General features: G+C 37.3%; 1 protein-coding gene across 5 annotated transcripts in view; it reads right to left on the reverse strand.

Moving 5' to 3' along the window:
* The window catches only part of STAU2 (staufen double-stranded RNA binding protein 2), a 150190-nt gene that overhangs the window by 124542 nt on the left and 5815 nt on the right, over positions 1 to 19833 (reverse strand). For all 5 annotated transcript variants that reach the window (XM_027638548.1, XM_027638546.1, XM_027638547.1 and 2 more), the window contains exons 3-4: positions 19475 to 19634; positions 17041 to 17176 (exon numbers count right to left, since the gene is read on the reverse strand). In XM_027638548.1, the coding sequence (XP_027494349.1) occupies positions 17041 to 17176; positions 19475 to 19634 (296 nt within the window). The remainder of the gene's footprint in view (positions 1 to 17040; positions 17177 to 19474; positions 19635 to 19833) is intronic.

Below are 19833 nucleotides of genomic sequence, written 5' to 3' on the forward strand. Positions count from 1 at the left end.
GACTTGCAAAACCACTCTCAATCATCTATCAGCAGTCTTGATTAATTAGAGAAGTTCCAGCTGACTGGAAATTAGTAAATGTAAGGCCCACCTACAAGAAGCGGGAGAAGGATGATCTGGGGAACTACAGGCCTCAGCATGACCTCAGTTCCGGGCAGGGTTATGGAAGAGATCATAATGAGTGCCATCACACAGCACATACAGGACAACCAGGGCATGAAGCCCAAACAACATGGATTTACGAAACGAAGGTCCTGCTTGACCAACCTAATCTCCTTCTATGACAAAGTGACCCACTTAATAGATGAGGGAAAGGCTGTGGATGTAGCCTGTCTAGACTTCAGTAAAGCCTTTGACACTCTCTCCCACAGCATCCTCCTAGAAACACTGGCTGCTCACAGCTTGGATGGGTGGATCCTGATGGGCCCATGAGAATCTCATGAGGTTTAATGAGACCAAGTGCAAGATGCTGCACCCGGGTTGGGGCAATGCCCAGCCTCAATACAGAGGGGGATGAACAGATCGAGAGCTGTCATCCTGAGAAGGACTCGGGGGTGCTGGTGGATGAGAGGCTGGACACAAGCCAGCAATTCTTTACTGTGAGGATGGTGAGGCAGTGAAACTGGTTGCCCAGAGAAGTTGTGGATGTCCCATCCCTGAAAGTGTTCAAGGTCAGACTGGATGGAGCTCTGAGCAACCTGTTCTAGCGAAAGGCCAGGGGTTGGAACCAGATGATCTTTGAGATCCCTTCCACCCTGTGGTGGTTTGGGCTAGGCCTTCCTTGGTGACCATTCCATTCTATGATGAATTAGTCCGGTTTTTCTCTTCTACATTACATTCACATCCTCCAAAAACTTTCTTAATGTAAAGTGAGCAAGGCTCACTTTTAGCTATAGACATCCCTTATTTGAATGCTGACCTCCTCTCAGCTACAAAGGTGAGATTTTAAAAAAAACAAAAGCATGTATCCTCATTCCAGATTATTCTCCATTTGAAAGAGATGGTGTTAAATTATAATCCAAATCTTTAAAAAGCTTTGATTTAATTCGATTCAGTATTTTTTCACTATTTAATATTTGCTACGATCAGTTATGAAACCAATTTTGACCTATTTGTAGAAAATCTTTATGCAAAAGAATAGACTATGTAAGAAGTGTAAAGTATAACCATGTGATGGAAACATAAAGAAACAGAAAGAGATTGAAAAGCATCTGTTCATTTTTTAAAAAAATAGAAAACATAACAAAGATGCTTCCCATTTTAAGACATAGAAATTCTAAACCTTCTCTATTTCAAATGCAAGAATGTAAGCAAATCCTGCATTAAGCGGTCAAGATCCATGAGTTACAGGCAACTGCATAATGTAATCCTCTTTATCTGTTAAGGTCTATTAGAAAACAAATGAGATTATGTGCCTCTGCTGGGAGGATGATCTAGAAGCTGAGTTGATACTTAGGAATCTCCTGATGTTCAGCTTGGCGATACTTTTACATACTTTGTTTTGTGTCAATACTATCTTTTAACTTATATAGTTTATTTACTTTTTTGTTGTTTACCCTCCAAGGTGAGCTTTCCCATTCCCTTACAGCCTTTGCTTTGCAAGGGAACAAGTCAAGGTATTTCAGAAGTCTTCTGTATAAAAGCCTACCCAGCACCCTGATTATCTTTCAGAGCCCTTTCCCATACTTGCTCCTGTTCTTAAATATAAAAGCCAAGAGCGGTAAACAATATACTAAAGGCTAACAGTGCTCTAGGTAATAGCAATGTTTATGTATCTTTACCAGAAATATTTTGCTCCACACAACAATCACATTTGTCTCTCCACTAATTCAATCACTTTAGTTTTTCTTAGTTTATCTTCCAAATAGTTAAGCATATAACACTCCTGTTCTGTGATTTCCAACTGAATTACCCTTAGGTGACAACAGAGGGTATTAGTATTACTAGTGCCTATGTTATTAATCTTACATTTTACACTGGAAAGATCTAGTCTCATTGCATTTCTAATATATCAGCCCTTACAATCATCCAACTCTTCCTGACTATCTTGATCTTCCTGTGCAGCAATGATAGCCTTCTCCATCTCATGAACGTTTTCCTATTTTTTGAGCAAACACCCTTAACAAAAATAATTTAAAAGGTTGCTTCTAAAACTAGAAGAACTGTACTTAATAATCTTCCTCCTAGTTTGACTTTTAATACTGCTGATTATTTTTCTTTTCCTTTCCCACCCTGCATTTCTTATACAAATCCCCATCTCCTTCAGTTTAATGAAAATATTATCCTTATCTAATGCTATAAAATGCTTAACAGAATCCCACAAATATAAGATTTACTTTATTCTCTTTACCTAAAAAAATGAGTTGACACATAACATGTGAGGTTAACACATTAATCAGACACAATCTACCTTCAGTATACAGTAACTTCACGCTGAGTTTGATACCTTTTTACTTGCATGTTTTTATTTATACTTTCTTTTAAACTTTGTTATATATTAATGATGATTCCCTTTTCTATCTTTTTTTTCTTCTTTTTCTAAGCTAGAGGCTATGTAGTTCCTTCAAGCAGTATGAATAACTTACTAAAAAAAAAAATTGACTCATGTTTTCATGATCACAATATCGAAACATTCCTGAGTGAAAAACAAGAGGGAGGAGGATTCAGTTTAACATAACATTATCTAATGTGGAATCTTCCCAGAAGAATTTGTGATGACAAGACGATAATATTGCCACATCACTATTTCCCTAAATTCCAAGTTGCTCAATACAGACATTCTACTGAAATAAATATTTCATTATTTATTCTCTGCATTTACCACTACTTTGTTTACTATTTATAGTATATATGTATGTAAAGAAGTAAAAAACAGTTGCTCATGAAAAGTAATTAGGAGAAACCAATAGAAAGCTCCAGACTTTAACAGTCACGGATGAAGCTAACAAATAATAGAGCAAACATATTGAGGCAGCCATGGAGCACTAGTTATAGAGAGATGCTTCCATGAAGAGTAAGTTCAGGTCTCTGCTTCCACTTTTATTGCTCTCTCTCCTTCAAGCTAAACCCCTGAATTTAGATGAAGCACTTGTCAAAGTGCCAGAAGGGTCTCAAAACCAGCCCAAATACCTTTTTTTTAAAAAAGAAAGAGAAGCTAGTGCAAGAGATACGTGAGGGAAAAAGAAAAAGGCTAAGAAGTAAAAGGAAAAAACCCAGGGAAAAAAAGGTTCAACATTCAAAAGTACTGCACATTGAAGATTAAGACAGAAAAAAAACAAGTGAAAAATAAAAATTAAAATCAAGAAGACAGCAGAGAACAAAACGTTATGTGCTTCTGAAGAAGTATTTTCATCTATCAATTGAATAACTAAGTAATGAAAATGGTCAACAAAACTTCAACTTATTCTTGACTGCAAAACCAGCATAAATAACATAAGAACATAAAAAGAACACTACCTCCAGAGTTTAAGACATTGGAAAATGTCAAGAGGACAATGCTGAAATGGAGATGGGGGCTGGGGGTAGGAAAAGATAAATACAAGGAAAAAGAAAATGTTCTTTTCCATGACACAAAACAAAGTACAATAGGAATAAAAAGGAAAACATAATGAAACTGTGATGCATGTTGCATACTTAGAGGTTAAAGCAGACATCCAGAAGACAAATATCTCAAACTCTTATCTACTTCAGCTCATAAAATTTCCCATGAACCGTATTACTCACTAATCTTTACAAGCATGCAGAGTGGTTACTAAGAATGCCGTCCAAATATCCATTACAGTAAAAGAACATAAACAATGCTGCATATCTGACTACAGTATCGTTTTCTTTTTACATAAGAAACTCATGTCAAAAAAAAAATCATGTCATTTGCCAGCCTAGACACTAATCAAATGATAGAATGAAGTATCTCACTCATTTCATTTTATCATGTATTTACAACAGTAATATAATACTAATAAAAATGTTACTAACAAAATCATCTCAGGCCTAGTACTTCACAGGAATTAATTAACCTGAAAGTCCACAGAGGAAGAAGGCCAAAGAAAGCTCACAGTATAATTCTCAACATCCAAATTAACCTCAATTCAAATAATTAGTGTGTACTAGGCTACATTCTTTTCCCACTTGGATGAATGTAAACATACAGACATTAAATTGCATTATTGTGAGTAAAAATTTAACCTATCACTTTAAACTTGGCAATTAAAGGACTGAAAGTAAGAATAAGATGAAAAATAATTCTGACTTAGCAAGCCACCTCTCAGTAGCTGAGTGTAGTTAACTGAGGATGCACACTCTCCTACATCACTAGTTATCAGCTCTGCAACCTCTGAAAATGGCTTCTATCCAAAAATATTCCCATCTGTTACATCTGACTTGCAAAAAGAATGTGAGCTAGAGAGAGCTTGGGCAATTGGAAAGAGAGGGCATTTTATGTTGTCCTGCACATCATACCAGGATGCTGACCGAAATGTGGATGGCCTTATGAAAGAAGCTTAATCTACAACTGGGAGGGAAAGGGAAGGAGTCTATTAATCAACCACAGAAAAGTCTGGAAGGGGCAAAAAGGTCAGAAACCAAAAAGATCAGTGGTGAAGTCTTTTAGTGCTTTGAATTCCCTTCTACTTGAAAGCATACAAAGAGCAGATTTCCTAGGAAAGCTTATGAATAGCAGACATAATACTCTTTCAAACTTTATTGTGCATAATGGATTTACACCAATGACTGACAAGTAAACAGAAATTCATTGTTAATAAAAATGCATAAGTGATGCAATGAAAGTAGTAGTGGTCACCAATGTACAGCAACTTGTCTCAGTTGGTCCAATAAACACAATTTAGTACTGAATATTAATAAAGAAAAAATGTTAGATCACATTGGATCAATACGCTAAAAGACTTGCTAAAAGGTAGGAAACATAAGAAATGTTTACAAGATGGGGTGGAAGTTTATTCTAGAAAGAAAGAACTCAAAAAAACCCTTGAAGGACAGAGATAACAAGGACTGTTAAAATGGAATCATAGAATCATTTGCTTTGGAAAAGACTTCTAAGAACATTGATTCTAACTATTAACTGAGCACTGCCAAGTCCTAACACCGTCCTTAAGTGCCATATCTACATGTCTTCTAAAAATACCTCCTGTGGTGGTGACTCAACTACTTCGCTGGACAGCCTGTTGCATTGCTTGACAACCCTTTCAGAAAAGAAATTTTTCCTAAATTGCAAAATGGTTAATATGATCTTTGACTTAGTAAACAAGGTCAGTATAGAGATTACCTTTACTGAAGGAAAGCAAGGCTCAGCTGCTGATGTCCACCTCCTTAAGAATTCTCATTTCTGTTTCACTCACACTAATGTCAGACTTGAATCTAAATCAGTAAGGTGATTAGACTCCACATTCTCCTCTTTTGTCATGGAACAGAACCTCAAAGCTATGAGAGTTCTGGGTTGGTTTTTGTTCAGAGGTGATTTCCCTTTTAATCACAACACTAAGGGATTTGGCCTCATTTCAGTAACACGGGTAATCCACACAAATCATGGTGCCAAAGTACCTGATGAGTACCTGTGAGTGCAGTTATCCTTTCTCTGACAATAAAAACCAACTTAAACTGGCATTCTTCTTTAAAATATCCTATAAAGACAAGCAGATCTTCAGAAGATCCTAAGAATTAGAATTTCAGAAGAGATGTCAACTGTACTCTCTTTCACAGAACACAAGCACCCAACAAAATCACTATTATAGACAATATTTGAAGAGAAACTGTTAACATAGTGGTTGCTGATTAAAAATTCTGCATTCAGTATCCATATATTCTGTTATAAAAGAAACTTGAAAACCTTTCTTCAGAATATTTAATACTTTCTCCATCTGTGGTAGAACTTTCAGTTCAAAAGCAACAAAGACCTTGTAAGGAAAGAGTTCAGTCAGATCTTACTGAGTTACAAGCTGTTAAAAATTAGCTACTAACCTTCTTTCTGCTTGCTTCCCTCAGGAAAATTATGGCAGCATCTCAAAGTAAAGTTTGAGCTTTAACAGCAGTTCATCTCTGTCATTACCAAAAACACCAGGCAAAGGAAAAAGAACCTATTTACTAGTAACCAAGGTTCAGGTTCTGGACACAGCAGAAAGGCTGTAACAACAAAGGAGACCACATAGGTTTGTTTCCACTGAACCCACTATCTCTCACGTGTCTCGACTGAAATATCCTTAGTTCAGCAGAAGTACAGGAAAAAGATAAGGGTGAATAAAAAGTTAACTGTGTGGAAAGAACAAAACACACTCAAAATATTCCTGCTCCTGGAGGAGCGCTCTGAATCAGTGCTTGTTTTTATACTTACCAACAAGACTAGTCTTCTGTCCATATCCTGAAAGGAAAGCTGACTGTTTTAAAGGCAGATCTACGGAGAGAACACCCAGTGAGTTGCAAAGCCAACAGACTGAAGAGATTCACAAGGTGCTGGGACAGGCTGTTGGCTCTGAAAATCTTTGGATTGAAGGTTTACAGGAAGTTTCTACAGTGGAAGAGTAGTGTTGAAAGACAGACATTAGGAAAGCAAAGATAAGGATTGTATTACACCGCTTTATGTTTTCAGCCTATGTGAGAACACGAAAAGTCACATCTGAAACTTGAAGACACATCTGGAGCCAGATGTACTTTCTTCAGAGCAGAGAAAGATCTGAAGTTGAAAGCCTAAAGAAAAGAACCCTGTTCACTGAAAGAAGCTTTAGAAGAAACAGTCTGAACATCAGCCAAGGACCACAGAAAGAAAGGGTAGTCCCCTTAGCAGACAGAGCAAGAAAGCAAGTGATCTGGGAAGGTCACTGTATCCTGAAAGAAAATGAATAAAAATATTATTTACAAAAAGATTGAAGTATTAGGGCTTAGAACCTCCTGTAAAAATAGGGTCAAGAGGTCATTGACAAAACTACTTAATCTTGAGAAAAGACTGTTTAGAATGTTGCAAGAGTGTAAAATGTCATGCCTGACACATTGCATTTTAGGCATGATGAGTGATGACGTATCTAGATGCTCTACAAATAAGGCTAAAAAGATTTTACTGATACCAGGTAGGTGCATTGACTTGGAGAATGAAGAGACGCTGTACTGAGAATAGTACCTGCAAAGCTTGCTCTCTGCCAGCTTGATTTTTAGCCTACATAACATTCTGTCAAATAATACTGTAAATACACTCAAGAGTATACATTTTATTGATCCCTGATAGATTAAATGCACCCATTAATGCAGTGGATGGTAGTGACAGGATGCATTTACCAGAAGGATTATAGGCACATTGTGCCAGGACACATCATCCAACACCATTTTGTGCACGCTGTGGAAATTCATGATAACAGGGTGAGGGGACTGCAGAAAAATCATTTTTTGGACAGAATTTAATGGAATCTGTACATTTCATAGCAGAATCCTGTTTTCTGATTCCAGATATATGCTATACGATTTAAAACACTGTAGAAATATTAAACATTAGCTATTAAAAAATTTACTGCAGGAATAAATATCCTCTGTCATTTAAGGAATCTTAATTTGTTTTAAGCCAACCATACTAATCACTATTGTCTAAACTGATAGCTACTGGCAATGGCAAAGCTCATCACCTGCAAGCTCCCTTGCCACTGTTCTTTTGGGAAAACTATCTTACGACAAACAGATGTTTCTGCTGTTTTAAACCAACAGGAAATGGACTGACTCTCTCCCTTTTCCTTTCCTAGAAACAGATACTAGCAAAGAAAAATCCTAGCACAGCTGTACTCAACACTTTTCTTATAACAATATGTCTGTGTGGGAGGCAGGCAACGAGTGGGAACAAACAGGCCAGGGGAAGTGAAATGTAGCATGCAGAAGAACACAAAGAATTAATTTAGAAGTCTTTGAGTGGATTATTACACCATAATGTCAATACACTAGCAGGGAAATAAAAGGGTGATGTACGAGACTTTGCTTTAAGATGTGATCTGAATCCTATCTTAACTGGTAATGTACAAAACTGAATCAACTATCAGCTGGTAATCTCAGTTCTTTCCACGTGAATAGATGTTCAAGTCATCAGAAAGCTTCATTAGTACGAACAGACTGCACGTTTAGTGGCCAAATTTCAGTCTTATCTTTAGGGAAATGTGTTTAGATCAAGCCTAAAGAATGAATTAATATGATGAAATGCTTTGTGCAGATAAACCAACACCTCAATTGTCACTGCTGGTAAACTGGCACCCTTCACTCACACTAGATTTACATAAAAAAGGAAAACTGCCATTGAAGTTACTGCATTACAGTTTCAATTATCATGGGAGAAGAAAACTAGAAGAAAATGGTGACACAAAGCCTTGCAGAAAACCTAGTTTTAATTGATTTATGCTGGAATGATGACATTTTAAAGTCATGAAAAGCTTCAGAATAGAAAAAGGCAACTTTGAAAGAAAGCTTCTGCTGAGAAATTCTTCCACAAATTCATGCTGCCATCTAATGGTCTGAATCAACCATTTCCAGCTGAACAATTAAATTGTTAATCTGATCACTTGCATTACTCTTTGGATTATTCTTTACTTCCCTAAGTTTTAATTCTTTGAAATCCACATCTGTTGTTCAGGATGAAATGATGGTGTATTTAAGGAGATACAACCTATTCTAAATCAAACTTTTAATTTCTATTTCCAAGTAGTTTTTAATATTTCCTCCAAGTTTTTTTGCCCAAACTGTTGGGAAGAGGGCAATAAGTGCAGAAAGGAGTTTCCGCAAACTCAGTCAGTAAATGTCTTTATTATCACACCTCTTCATCCTTAAAATGCAAATTTTAAGGACAACATTTTGCAACACTGCCTGGAAAAGCAGGCAAAGCACCTCTGACTCTTTCTGGCCTTTTTAGGGGAGGAATGTTGTACCCTATGGCTGAGGTCTGAAGCTGACAAATGTAGCAAAGTAAAAATCCCAGTGGCACCCTACACTGGTCCTAGTTTATTCTCCTATAACCAATTCAACACAACAGGCTCCAGAACTGAATCCACTTCAGTTGGGAAGCAAAGGCACTGGTCTCCACAGCCAAACAGCTTTTTGTAGCAAAATACCACTTTATTCAATCAAAAACACTTTAGTACTTGCATGCCTGCCTCCCCTTAAAACTGTTATTACCCAGATATGTCCCTAAAGAGTTTGTTCTTCTGATACTTTTTTTGCCTTCTTCTCTCTGGGGAGAGATTTTTATGTTTTTTCAGTCCTTCCACTGTGATAGTCAAATGACTCCCACTACAGTACATAAAATTACTACAAATCTTAGGATTATTTCTCAGTGTAGGATTCAGCTCTAGATTCAGATGCCCAAATTTAGGTATTTGGTTAATGTGTAGAAACCAAGTTGCTATTAAAGTGAAGCTCTGGAGAGATCCATATGAAATGTAGACAACCTAGTTTAAGGCATGATAAACATCATTCTAGACTAGTGATCGCTCTGACTAGTTATAATGGTTATAATGGGAGACTGAGTTTCTAATGAGCAGGCAGAGACTATCTGAAAGGCATCTGAGCTTGGATCTGAATCCCACCTGCATTGTAAAGAACCACACCTAACTGCCAAAACACAAGCACACAGCACCATTTCAGATGTAATCGTGCACCTAAAACAGCCACATGATGTGACACAGGACTGATCCATGAAACAACAAGTTTCCCACGAATAACTGGAGTCCTAGTGGATTAAGTGAAATGGTATGATGACTGAACATCAGTTTTAGGGATTCCTTCAATTGCCTGAACTTAGCTATGCAGGGCCATTTGAAATGCTCTAGGGTATCTTGCCTGACCTTCAGCTGCCACTCTAGTAAAGGTCTCCTCTAGGTCGTCTGCCAAATCCACTGGTCCCATGTGAATGTCTCAAACACCCTACAAAGTCTCAAGTGGCACTAGAGGCCTATGTTTAGGCAACTTAGTGTCCTCACATCTGCCAGAGTATATATGCTTGGGAAAAAAATCTGCTTTGTACACAGCTGTGCACAACATCCTCCTCTCTTGCAGCAAGCCCCAACAAAAAGCCTCAATAACTGGAATTCAGCAACAGATAACAGGCTAATCATGTGCCTAGAGTCATGAAAAGTCTCCATGGAGTAATCTGAACTTTACATTTTCCAGACTACTGGCCGATCTAATCAATAGTAGATCAAAATCTTTCAGATCCAACTACACTTTACATTATGTGCTGGGCTATTTGTGCCTCCAACAGATGAAGCTCTCCATGTGGAGGAAGGTCTTCCACTAGAAGGTAAACAGGGTGCTCAAGCAGTGCAGAAGAACATCTTAAGGTCAGAAAAATTTCAGACTTCATCCTCTTCCTGTAAATTAGATAACCAGGTTGTTTAACTGCAGGTGTACTTTTGGAGATGACAATCTCAACAGATTTTTACATTGTCTCCTGCAGTGCAACCCACTCACTTCAAAATTTGGCTTCCACAGCTGTTCTTCCGGATAGATTTTGCTTTTTTGCCCCTCATAGGACTGTGTAACTTCTGTGAAACAAATGAGGTTGGGTGAGGATTTAGAGCGCATTGCTATGCACTCATGTCAAGTAATACTTTCCTCAAATCTTTTTCCCTTTAATGTGCATATTAAATCTTTAACTCAGCATTCATAGAAGAAACAAGCTTTTCATTTTATTCCATTCTTTCACCACACAATCTTTTATTAATATGATCTGACAATTTCAGTAATTTATCCAATAATCACAGAGTCTATTCTCCTTTGATCATTAGATTGGATAACATGTTGGTCAACTAGGAAGCTAGCAGTTGCAGATATTTTTGGCCAAAGATCAGCCCTCAAACTTTCTTTCACTATCCCTCCTTTTTAAAGCAATTGTTCAGTATTCAGGCACTGGTCCATAGGTCTGACAATTCCAGGAGCAACTAAGTTTAAGCAGCAACTGAGTACCCAGCAGGTGAGCCGCCTACCCAGTAAGTAGGAACTACATGCCCAGGTAGGGTGGATGCCCTGTGCTTACTGGCCAGGCAGCATAGGTGGCTCCAGTAGAGGCAAGAATATGCTGCTGCTTTTGGATTTGCAAAGATCATTCATTAACATCAAAATAAAATGTGCCTGGAATGACAGGGCTGTGAAGAGAAAGAAAAGGAGGAACAGTCTATGCACTCTCCCCAATGCACTAAGGAGAAAGGGGACAGTCTTCTCCTTAACCTGCAGCATACAACGTATATACAGGGAGAAACAACCATAGACAAGACTAAGATGAATGCTCAGTGCAGCAGAAACTGTCCAAGTCCACAGAAGCTGTAGTTTATCCTAGGGATACCATCACTTTGCGTGACATGCTTGCAGAACTATCACACCATCCAAATTCCTCAAAACCAAGCAAGAAACTGCTTTAATTACTTTATTTCCGTTCTTTAGCTTGTCATTGTTTTGTATTTCCTTTGTTCCTATATTTCACAACTGTTTTTAATTTTGAAATTTTTTTTTTTAATAAAGGTTTTTCAAGCTCTCTAGATTGTGGTAAGACACATTTTAAGGAATTTTATAAAATAAGAAAATAACTTCTGAATTTTCCCAAAACACAAGGGTTGAGTTTTATGATCTCTTTAACACTACTTTCCATACTAAAACATCAAAAGCTGCTGTTCAGTTTGTAGTGGCTTTATTTCTTGGCTGAAAACACTTAATTTAGGTAAGTCTGTAAGATATAATTTGTTTTGTCACTTACAGACATTCTATAATTGAAAATACTGCAGAACAATTAAACTTCAGGAATGACTGTCTTCAATTCTAACCAAAGGAAAAAATAACTTAAAATAAAACAAACCAGCATTCAATGGTAATAAGGCAAGCTGGATGACCCTGTAGTGGGAATCAATACCTTAGTTTATTGTTTAATTGCTCTATTTTAAACAGCCACGTTTTTTTTTCTTTTACATGGTTTAAGCCAACTGTGTTTAAGCCAGAGATGCAAGGGAGTACGGGTTCTAGCATTGGCTACAGATATGAGAGTATGCACATGTTTTGTCCTCAGCTCTGCCAATATTTCTCAAACCTGACCCGCTGTTTCAAAGCTTGGCCTCTCCAAGTATCGTGCCAGTTCTACTGAATCGTGCCAAATGGTGTGCTGACAAACACGCAACCTAAATTAGTTAGCAAACCGTCCCTGAAAGCATCAGCACCTCCCTCCCCAGAGTCAGCTTGTAAAGCTCTTAGATAAAAGAAGCCATGCAAAATGCAACATTCACCATTTTTAGCTTTCCTGTAACATGATGTTTGAACTGAAAGGTCTTCATGTACCTCTGTTGCAAAACTGCTTGAAACTCCAACCTGTGAGGCTTTAAATCAGTAGTATATAACTGGTAAGTTTTGAGTACCTAAGCAGTGTTTTCCTCTATTATAATCTCTTCTAGGAATATAGAAACCTTTGTTAAATAAGAAGTTGTCTAACATGGCTGGATTCAGGGTTGACAGCTTTTTTTAAATTTCTGCCTTATCAGAGGCCATCAAACTTCCTCTTACCAAGGTTGCATGGATTTTACTTCAATAAAGAAAATCCAGAGAGGACTCCCAAACTGTCTCATCAGAGTGAGATGATAAAAATTTGAATTTCTTATCTACAGAGTGAAATGAACTGCAGCATACAGATACCAAAACTACGAGGAACCTAAGTGGTAAGTTCATATGATTCAGCTCAGCATCACACAGACTTTATCAGCCTGTGACAAGATGCAGTGTAATGGCAATGACCCAATGCTGTAAACAAGCTAGCAAGTACTGCATTCAGTAGCTCGAGTGAAGAGTCAGGTTAAAACATCCACACCTCCTCCAGTTCCTAGATGGACTGTATTTTATCTACTTAGCCACCCCAAGAAGGGAGCTGACTCGCCCTGCACTTCCTAACAGAGCACGCAAAGAGACTCACAAGGCTAACACCTTACCCTGTTGTAACACACTGTCTGAAGTGTCTTTCTGCCTTGCTGAGTTTTGTAATTGCAATTCTGTAGCCTGCCTTCCACTCATAGTTCTGTAACACTTCACCTAAGCTGCCTGGGTACTGTTTTCCACAATTTCCCTAGCTGCACCTTTCCCTTGCAGTTCTCCCCATGCTGTTATTCTCAAGGCCCTTTTACTGCAAACACCAATGCGTCAACAGCATTGTATCTATACTGTACTGCAGCCCTTCTCTGCCCTCTTCCAATCCCTTAGCAGTAGCTTCTGATGTACATTACAGTGCCCAATAACACACATGCACAAAGCTCTATAAGCAGCTAGCATTCAACACCTGCTCTCATCCAGCACTATCAGCATTGTAAGCAACAGGTAGTTTGAGTATGTCCTGATGAAAACCACAGAACTACTATGGGAAAGTGTTAGGGGGAATACTTGCTGCATTGGAAAGAACACCTAGAGAAGGATGCTCATTTGGGACATTTCACCACTTTGGGACATTTCACTTGCATTCCAAGCTGGTCACTGGCAAAACTTCCCGCCTTTTCCTTTTTTCTCCTCTTAGTTGTTTGGTTTCCTTTTTTCTGTGAATGTAATTTTCACCTTCAGTATAAATTTATGCCATCACATGCTTAGATCAACCTAAGCTGCCCTTAACCTCCAAACAGATTTGCCCCCTCTCTGGTGAGGGCACAAGCTCTTGTGTGACTAGGTGAGAAGGTATCTAACTACAGTTGTCAGTCTAGGAGTAACTTTTCCTTTCCTCTCCCCCCAAAAAAGCGATTCATTTTCAAGTAGCTCACCTTCCAGTGCTGGACCCAGGAAATACGCAAGGACACAAAGGCTACAGACAAATGAAGGAGAAGAAATCACCACCACTTCAACATAAATCATCTTAGCCTGACATGGAATCTAGCTGTCAATTTTGCATACAAATAGCAGTTCTCAGATCACATTTCCATGAGATACTGAAAAGGATCTTTTATGCCACTTGAAACACTAGATTTAACAGGTCTAAAGATATGCCGTGGAATGAACTTAATACTTTTTATTTTTCCCTCACGCCACTCGTCTTGCCAGAACAGAAGTTTCCCTAATGCCATCTCCCAATCTTAATGTGTATCTTCACCTATTTGAAAAGCACCTTTTTTTTAAACAGATATCAGTAAAAGGAATTCAGACAAATTATAACAGACTAAGCTTCTAACTTACTTAATATATTTTGTATCTGTTTTAATAACAGAAAATAATCTACAGTCAGAAACTGACGAAAATGAAAAATACTTCTTACAGCATATTACCTACATTAATTTTCAAATCTTCTTTTCAACAGTCTACATAGTCTGCATTTACTTGGGGATTCCAACAAAACTTCTATTCTACTACCCAACTTCCAAAAATCTGCAAACTAATGCTAAATACAACATGGCAATAGAAGAAAATAAATATAGCATGTTATACCACATGAACATAATACAGTGCTACAGCATGTGCTTCCTATTTGGAACTTCACTCACTCTTGTCACAGATCCAGAATCTGCCTCCAGACTTTCCTCTGGTGAGGGTGAGTAGGTGCACAGTGATCCTGACTGGAAGAGGTGCAGGATCCTGCCCATGACAGAGACAGGGACCCACGCTGAGCCACATGAGCTGTGCTGAGTTGGTAGGGCCCATGCCCAGCACGGCTCATGGGACAGGATGGGGCTGTGCTGCACAAACCCCTCAGCCACAGGACAGACTTGTGGCAAGACATGGGCCCCTGGGTAGCTCCCCCTCAGTACCATCTACATGGTCTTGCCTTTATCTAACAGCACAGTGAGAAGTTCTCACGTGACCATTGTTCCTGACTATTCCTGACAGGATTGGCTCCTTGTAAGAAAATCCTGTAAGAGTCCAAATGACCAGGAAGGGAAGAATCTCTGCTGTGGCTGAGGTCTGCATGGTATGCTGCACGTGGGACACAGTTCTGTTTGATCCACACCACTTAGGGCTCTCAGAATCTGAAGGGCTGGAAGAGTATGTGCACTATCCCCTCCTTATACTGGCACCTCTAATAAATGTCATTTTAAAGGATGCCTTACAGTATTTAACTGCCTTTCTTACTGTGATCATAATGGTCAAGAACCTCCCAATCCAAAACAAGACGCAGAACAATTATTTGCAGCACAGGAGTTCCCAAACATCACTATAGGGCATCATTCTTCTGTTTCCTCTTTACTCTGGTACTCGTGTGTGAGCTGGTGTATGCACAGGGGGCATGTGTTTATGCAGATAGACAGGTATATCCCATTATTTACTACTTAGTTTTTGTTATGTATCAATTTACTAGACAGTATTATTAGCCATCTTGCATGGGCAACTGCACTCAAATAAGCACAATGAAGCAGGCAGGCAAGTAAAGTTTCTGGCCTTCTGTCCTACTGAGCCTGGGTTTTTTTGTGATCAGAAAAATCAAAGGCCCTTGGCTACCTAATGCAACCAGAAAAATAAAGTTCATGTATCATTTTACTCTAACACGGAAACACGTCTCTCATGAAAGAAAGTTTCCAAAGAAGCAAACTTATAGATTGAAATAGATGTACTAATCATTTTCTATGAAAAAAAATAAAATATTAAGAGTTAGTAACTACTGAGTGTTTTGAGGCTCTACTTCCACAAATATCTTTCCATAACTAAGTTCAAATTCCCCGTTTTATGCCTTTAACTAGCTTGCATTTTTCCCAGTCTAGCATTTATATCTGTTAGTCAAACTAGTCTCACTATAAAAGCAATTCAAATAAATGATTTCTAAATATTAACAAAACTCATTTCAAGAACCATAATTAGCTTTTTAAACCATGACATAAAGTAGAGACTCAGATCAGCAGTGACTAGAAATATAACACAAGTGATACAATTATCAGGCAGTGTTCTGTACAGTAATGAAAGGGTTTTCTTCCATGTTATATTATTCTTCCTGGTTATTATATATTCCAGAATAATACAGTTCTAGGTATTGCTGCTATAAAAAAAACCCCACAACCAACTAACTAAACAAAAAAAACACAGCAACCAAAAAAAAAGAAAAAAAAACAACAACAAACAAAACAACCCAGAATCAAAAGTTAAAACCCTACACTGACCAAGTTATCATGATTTAAAAATCTGGGGAAAAGCAAAATAGAATTAAGTCAACTGAAATATTTTCCTCAGCCAAATCTGAAATGCTGTTTTTTCACTTTAAACTCCTTAATTTTTAAAGATTGCTCTAGATTCAATTTCTAATAAAGAGTAATTTTGAACCAAACCAAATCAGAGTTTCTAACCTCATTCTTTTTGATAATTATGAGATACATAAAAATGAACAGGAAATTCATTAAGCAAAGCTTTATAAGAAAGGCACCATTCTTCACAGATTAAACATGATTAGAACATTCTGATTTGTATTGTTTCACTTTCTCTTATTTTACAGATCATACTTGGTCTCACTCTTGGAGCTCCAAAACACCTCATCCAATACAGTTCTTCTGTGGATAAGTAAGGAAAAATGGCAAAAAACCTATCTCAGAGAAAGAAGTTCTTCAGATGCAAATTAACATAGCTCTGATTATACGTTTCTAAAATGTGAAATACAGGATTTTTCCTAATCAAACAGTGAGGATGAAGGAAATAAGATCAAGAAGAGCAGTCAAAAAAACTAGAAACCCGAGAACAGTTTCAAGCCAATTTTCAAAATGCAGCTCTTCCAATTTTATATCCAATTTGTAAGAAAAGAGTGCTTCATTTTTAATGATACAAATTCTAATCACATGACATCACTGGAAAGGAAAGCAAAATGCTCTGTCTTCTCACTGTCATGGCTGTAGAATGTAACTCCAGTATGCATATTAAACAAATAAAAGCACTGGGCTTTACATGTCTTTATTCCTTGTGATGAACTTAGGGCACCCATCTTCTTTTAGGAGATGATTATGTATGTTTCTAAATAAGACTGCAGAGACCATCCTCAGCAAAATCTTAAGTTATTTTCACTCTGAAATAACCTAGAAAGTTCATGAATATTTAGAACATTATGACACAGATTAAAAAGAAAAATCAAATAATAGCAAAAGTACAAACCTCTGATTGTACATGCCCCGGAAATTATAATTTGCTCTGTAATTGGGAATTGGCTTTGGATCCAACGGCCTGTAGATGGCAGGCTCTCCTCTTTTCATTGCCAGACCATTCAGCTCCACAGTTGGAGTTATACTGCCTGCAAAAACCAAACAATTTAAGTAAGGTACTTAAACCAGAAATACTGAAAAACACAAGAGCAGGACTGAGATAATCTGCAAAGCAATAGCTACATTATATTTTTTTAGTCTTATATTAAAAGGAAGTAACTAAAAAGACATTTCAATTTCCCTAAAAGATGAGAATATAGATCCCAATTCAATCACAAGCAACAAAAAAGAACAATTAGACATCTCAGTGCATTCTCTATGCAGTTCAGGTGGATTAATCTTCACATGTGAATGAGAAAGTCAGTGTAACAACCAAGCTGGTTATTCACTTTTCCAAAGTACTTATAATACATTATGACACTTTCTGAAAGAATTATAAAGATAAAAGGATAATGTCTCTTTCTGCTGAATACCATTAAATAAAACCAAAAATAGGGCAAAGAGTCATTGAAACAAGCACAATGTAAAATGCAGTCATTCAGGAATCTTACAAGTTAGAAAAAAACGTGTTATTTGTAAGACTTGAAAACTTAAAACTACATCTAAAACCTAAAAATCTAATAGGAATGATCTAACAGACTGAAACACAGCTACTGGAAATCAGTGCAACTACAGCCATCTACTGGTGACAGAATACAAAAATAGAAGGCAGTCAGTACTCGCCCACTGCATCGCTTCAAAAATATCAAATAACAAGCTACACTCTACTTATACTACTTTTTTTCTTTTTTTTTAATACACAGTTCAGCTACAGTAATCTCCACTTGCACTGTTGTAAAAAAATCCTAAATGAGCTAAACGTGCATTCCAACAAAACGGAGTTAATATTTCTGAAAATATTTTCATAAGGGATTCAAATAAATCTACCCTTAAAACAGCTATGACTAATTTTCCAGTCTGCCATTGAGGCTTTATATGCCAAATGATGAAAATGTTTATGCAATACTTATTCAAAGACTTCTATTAACAACAAATCTTATATTTTCCAAAGCTAGAAATTACTATGAATTCAACTTCATAATAAAAATGCAAAATGTCATTCTGATGAGAAGATAGCTGTGCATATACAATGCACCTTTCTTGGAGCAAAACTACCGTGCTAAATAACAAAATTTTTTAATGAATTCTCTTAAAGCCTGTTTCTCTTATGATCAGATTTTCCCTTTAACAATATGCTCAAAGCCAAAAAAACTCTAGAAGATGAATAATACTCTGCAATGTCAAGAATCAGACTCAGGATCCCTTTTCATAGAGGTCTGAGCCTCCTGCTTTCTAAACAGCTGAAGTCACAGTGATTGTGAAGGACATGGGGCAAAATCACTGTCTTGGGCCTGAAGAAACAGTGTACTAATCTCCAAAGAAGCAAGAGAATACTACCACACCACTCTTAAAACAATCCTTCATAGCTAATACTCACAAGTTCTAAAGGAAACTTACTCCTACTTTTTTTTCCATCATGGAGAAGATTAACTGCAAAATTACTCAACTTTAAGAAAGTGATTGAAGAAAATCGTTTTTAAAATGGGGGGAAGGGCAGAGGGAAATAAAAAGAGAAGAAGGGAGTAGAGGAAAAAGCAGAGGGGAAAGGAGTGTAAAAAACAAACAAACAGAAAAGGAAATATGACGTTTTTCCCCTCACCATTTGCCTTCTATTAGTCTGAAATAAAGTTATTAATATTTTTGATTTATTTTATCAAACAAGACAGAACAGATACTGAGCATGTAGATGAGATGTGTACCTTGAAAGGTTTTATATGCATTGAAGGCAACTCACAGGTAACAACTCAACCACTATACATTCTTTCTATTATTGAAACAGTTTCTAATGCCATCTGTGAGTTTTTTGAAAGAACAGGTTACTATGAAGAAAAACTCACAATGCAGGAAAATACCTGTCAATGTTCTCATGCCAAATCCCAGCCTTTTGTTTACACCACAGATGCAACTTTACAGGATTGGACTGGATAAAATTTCCAATTTCACTGGAAAATTAGCTAAAATAACTCCTTGGGAAATATGTTCTACTATGGTAATAACAGCCAATTCAGTCTCGTTTTCTGTTTACTGTTGATCACATACAATCACTTTGTATACATCTGAGCATTATCTAAATAATATACTCCCCTACAGTTCAACTATTTTAGGCACGCACATTAAAAATTCTCCTATGAAAACTCACTAGAAATTCTGCATAATCCTATCATACCTCTAAGATGGTAATGTTGATTCTCATCCTCCAAATTTAAATACATTGTTAAAATTACTTATTAGTGGTATAATATCCCAATACTTTAACAAGATTTAACACACAGAGGAACTTGTCATACCTGGATTATTGTTTACATTATTTTTGGGTGGTCTAGGCGTTGGTTTGGGAAGGGTAGTTTCATTCAATGCTTTGCTAGCAGCAGCATGTTGGGCCTTTTTAATACTGCTTCCTTCAGCTTCCCATGTCTGTTCTCCAAGAGTCAGCTGCACTGTGAACATCTTCAAAGACAAAGAACAGGTAAACACTGGCAAGATTATCAATGTGGATTAGACCAACCTGTATAAAAACTTCCAGGGCTCAAGAGAAACCATGCTCTCTTTTCATTGGATTCAACTCCCAGATAATGCATCTGATTCTTCCAAAGATCAGTGAGACCTTATCAGTGGGCAACATTTGGCCTTTCAAATTACAAAGTTA

Source organism: Corapipo altera, unplaced genomic scaffold (genome assembly GCF_003945725.1).
Source record: "Corapipo altera isolate COAL_440 unplaced genomic scaffold, ASM394572v1 49, whole genome shotgun sequence".
Taxonomy (NCBI): domain Eukaryota; kingdom Metazoa; phylum Chordata; class Aves; order Passeriformes; family Pipridae; genus Corapipo; species Corapipo altera.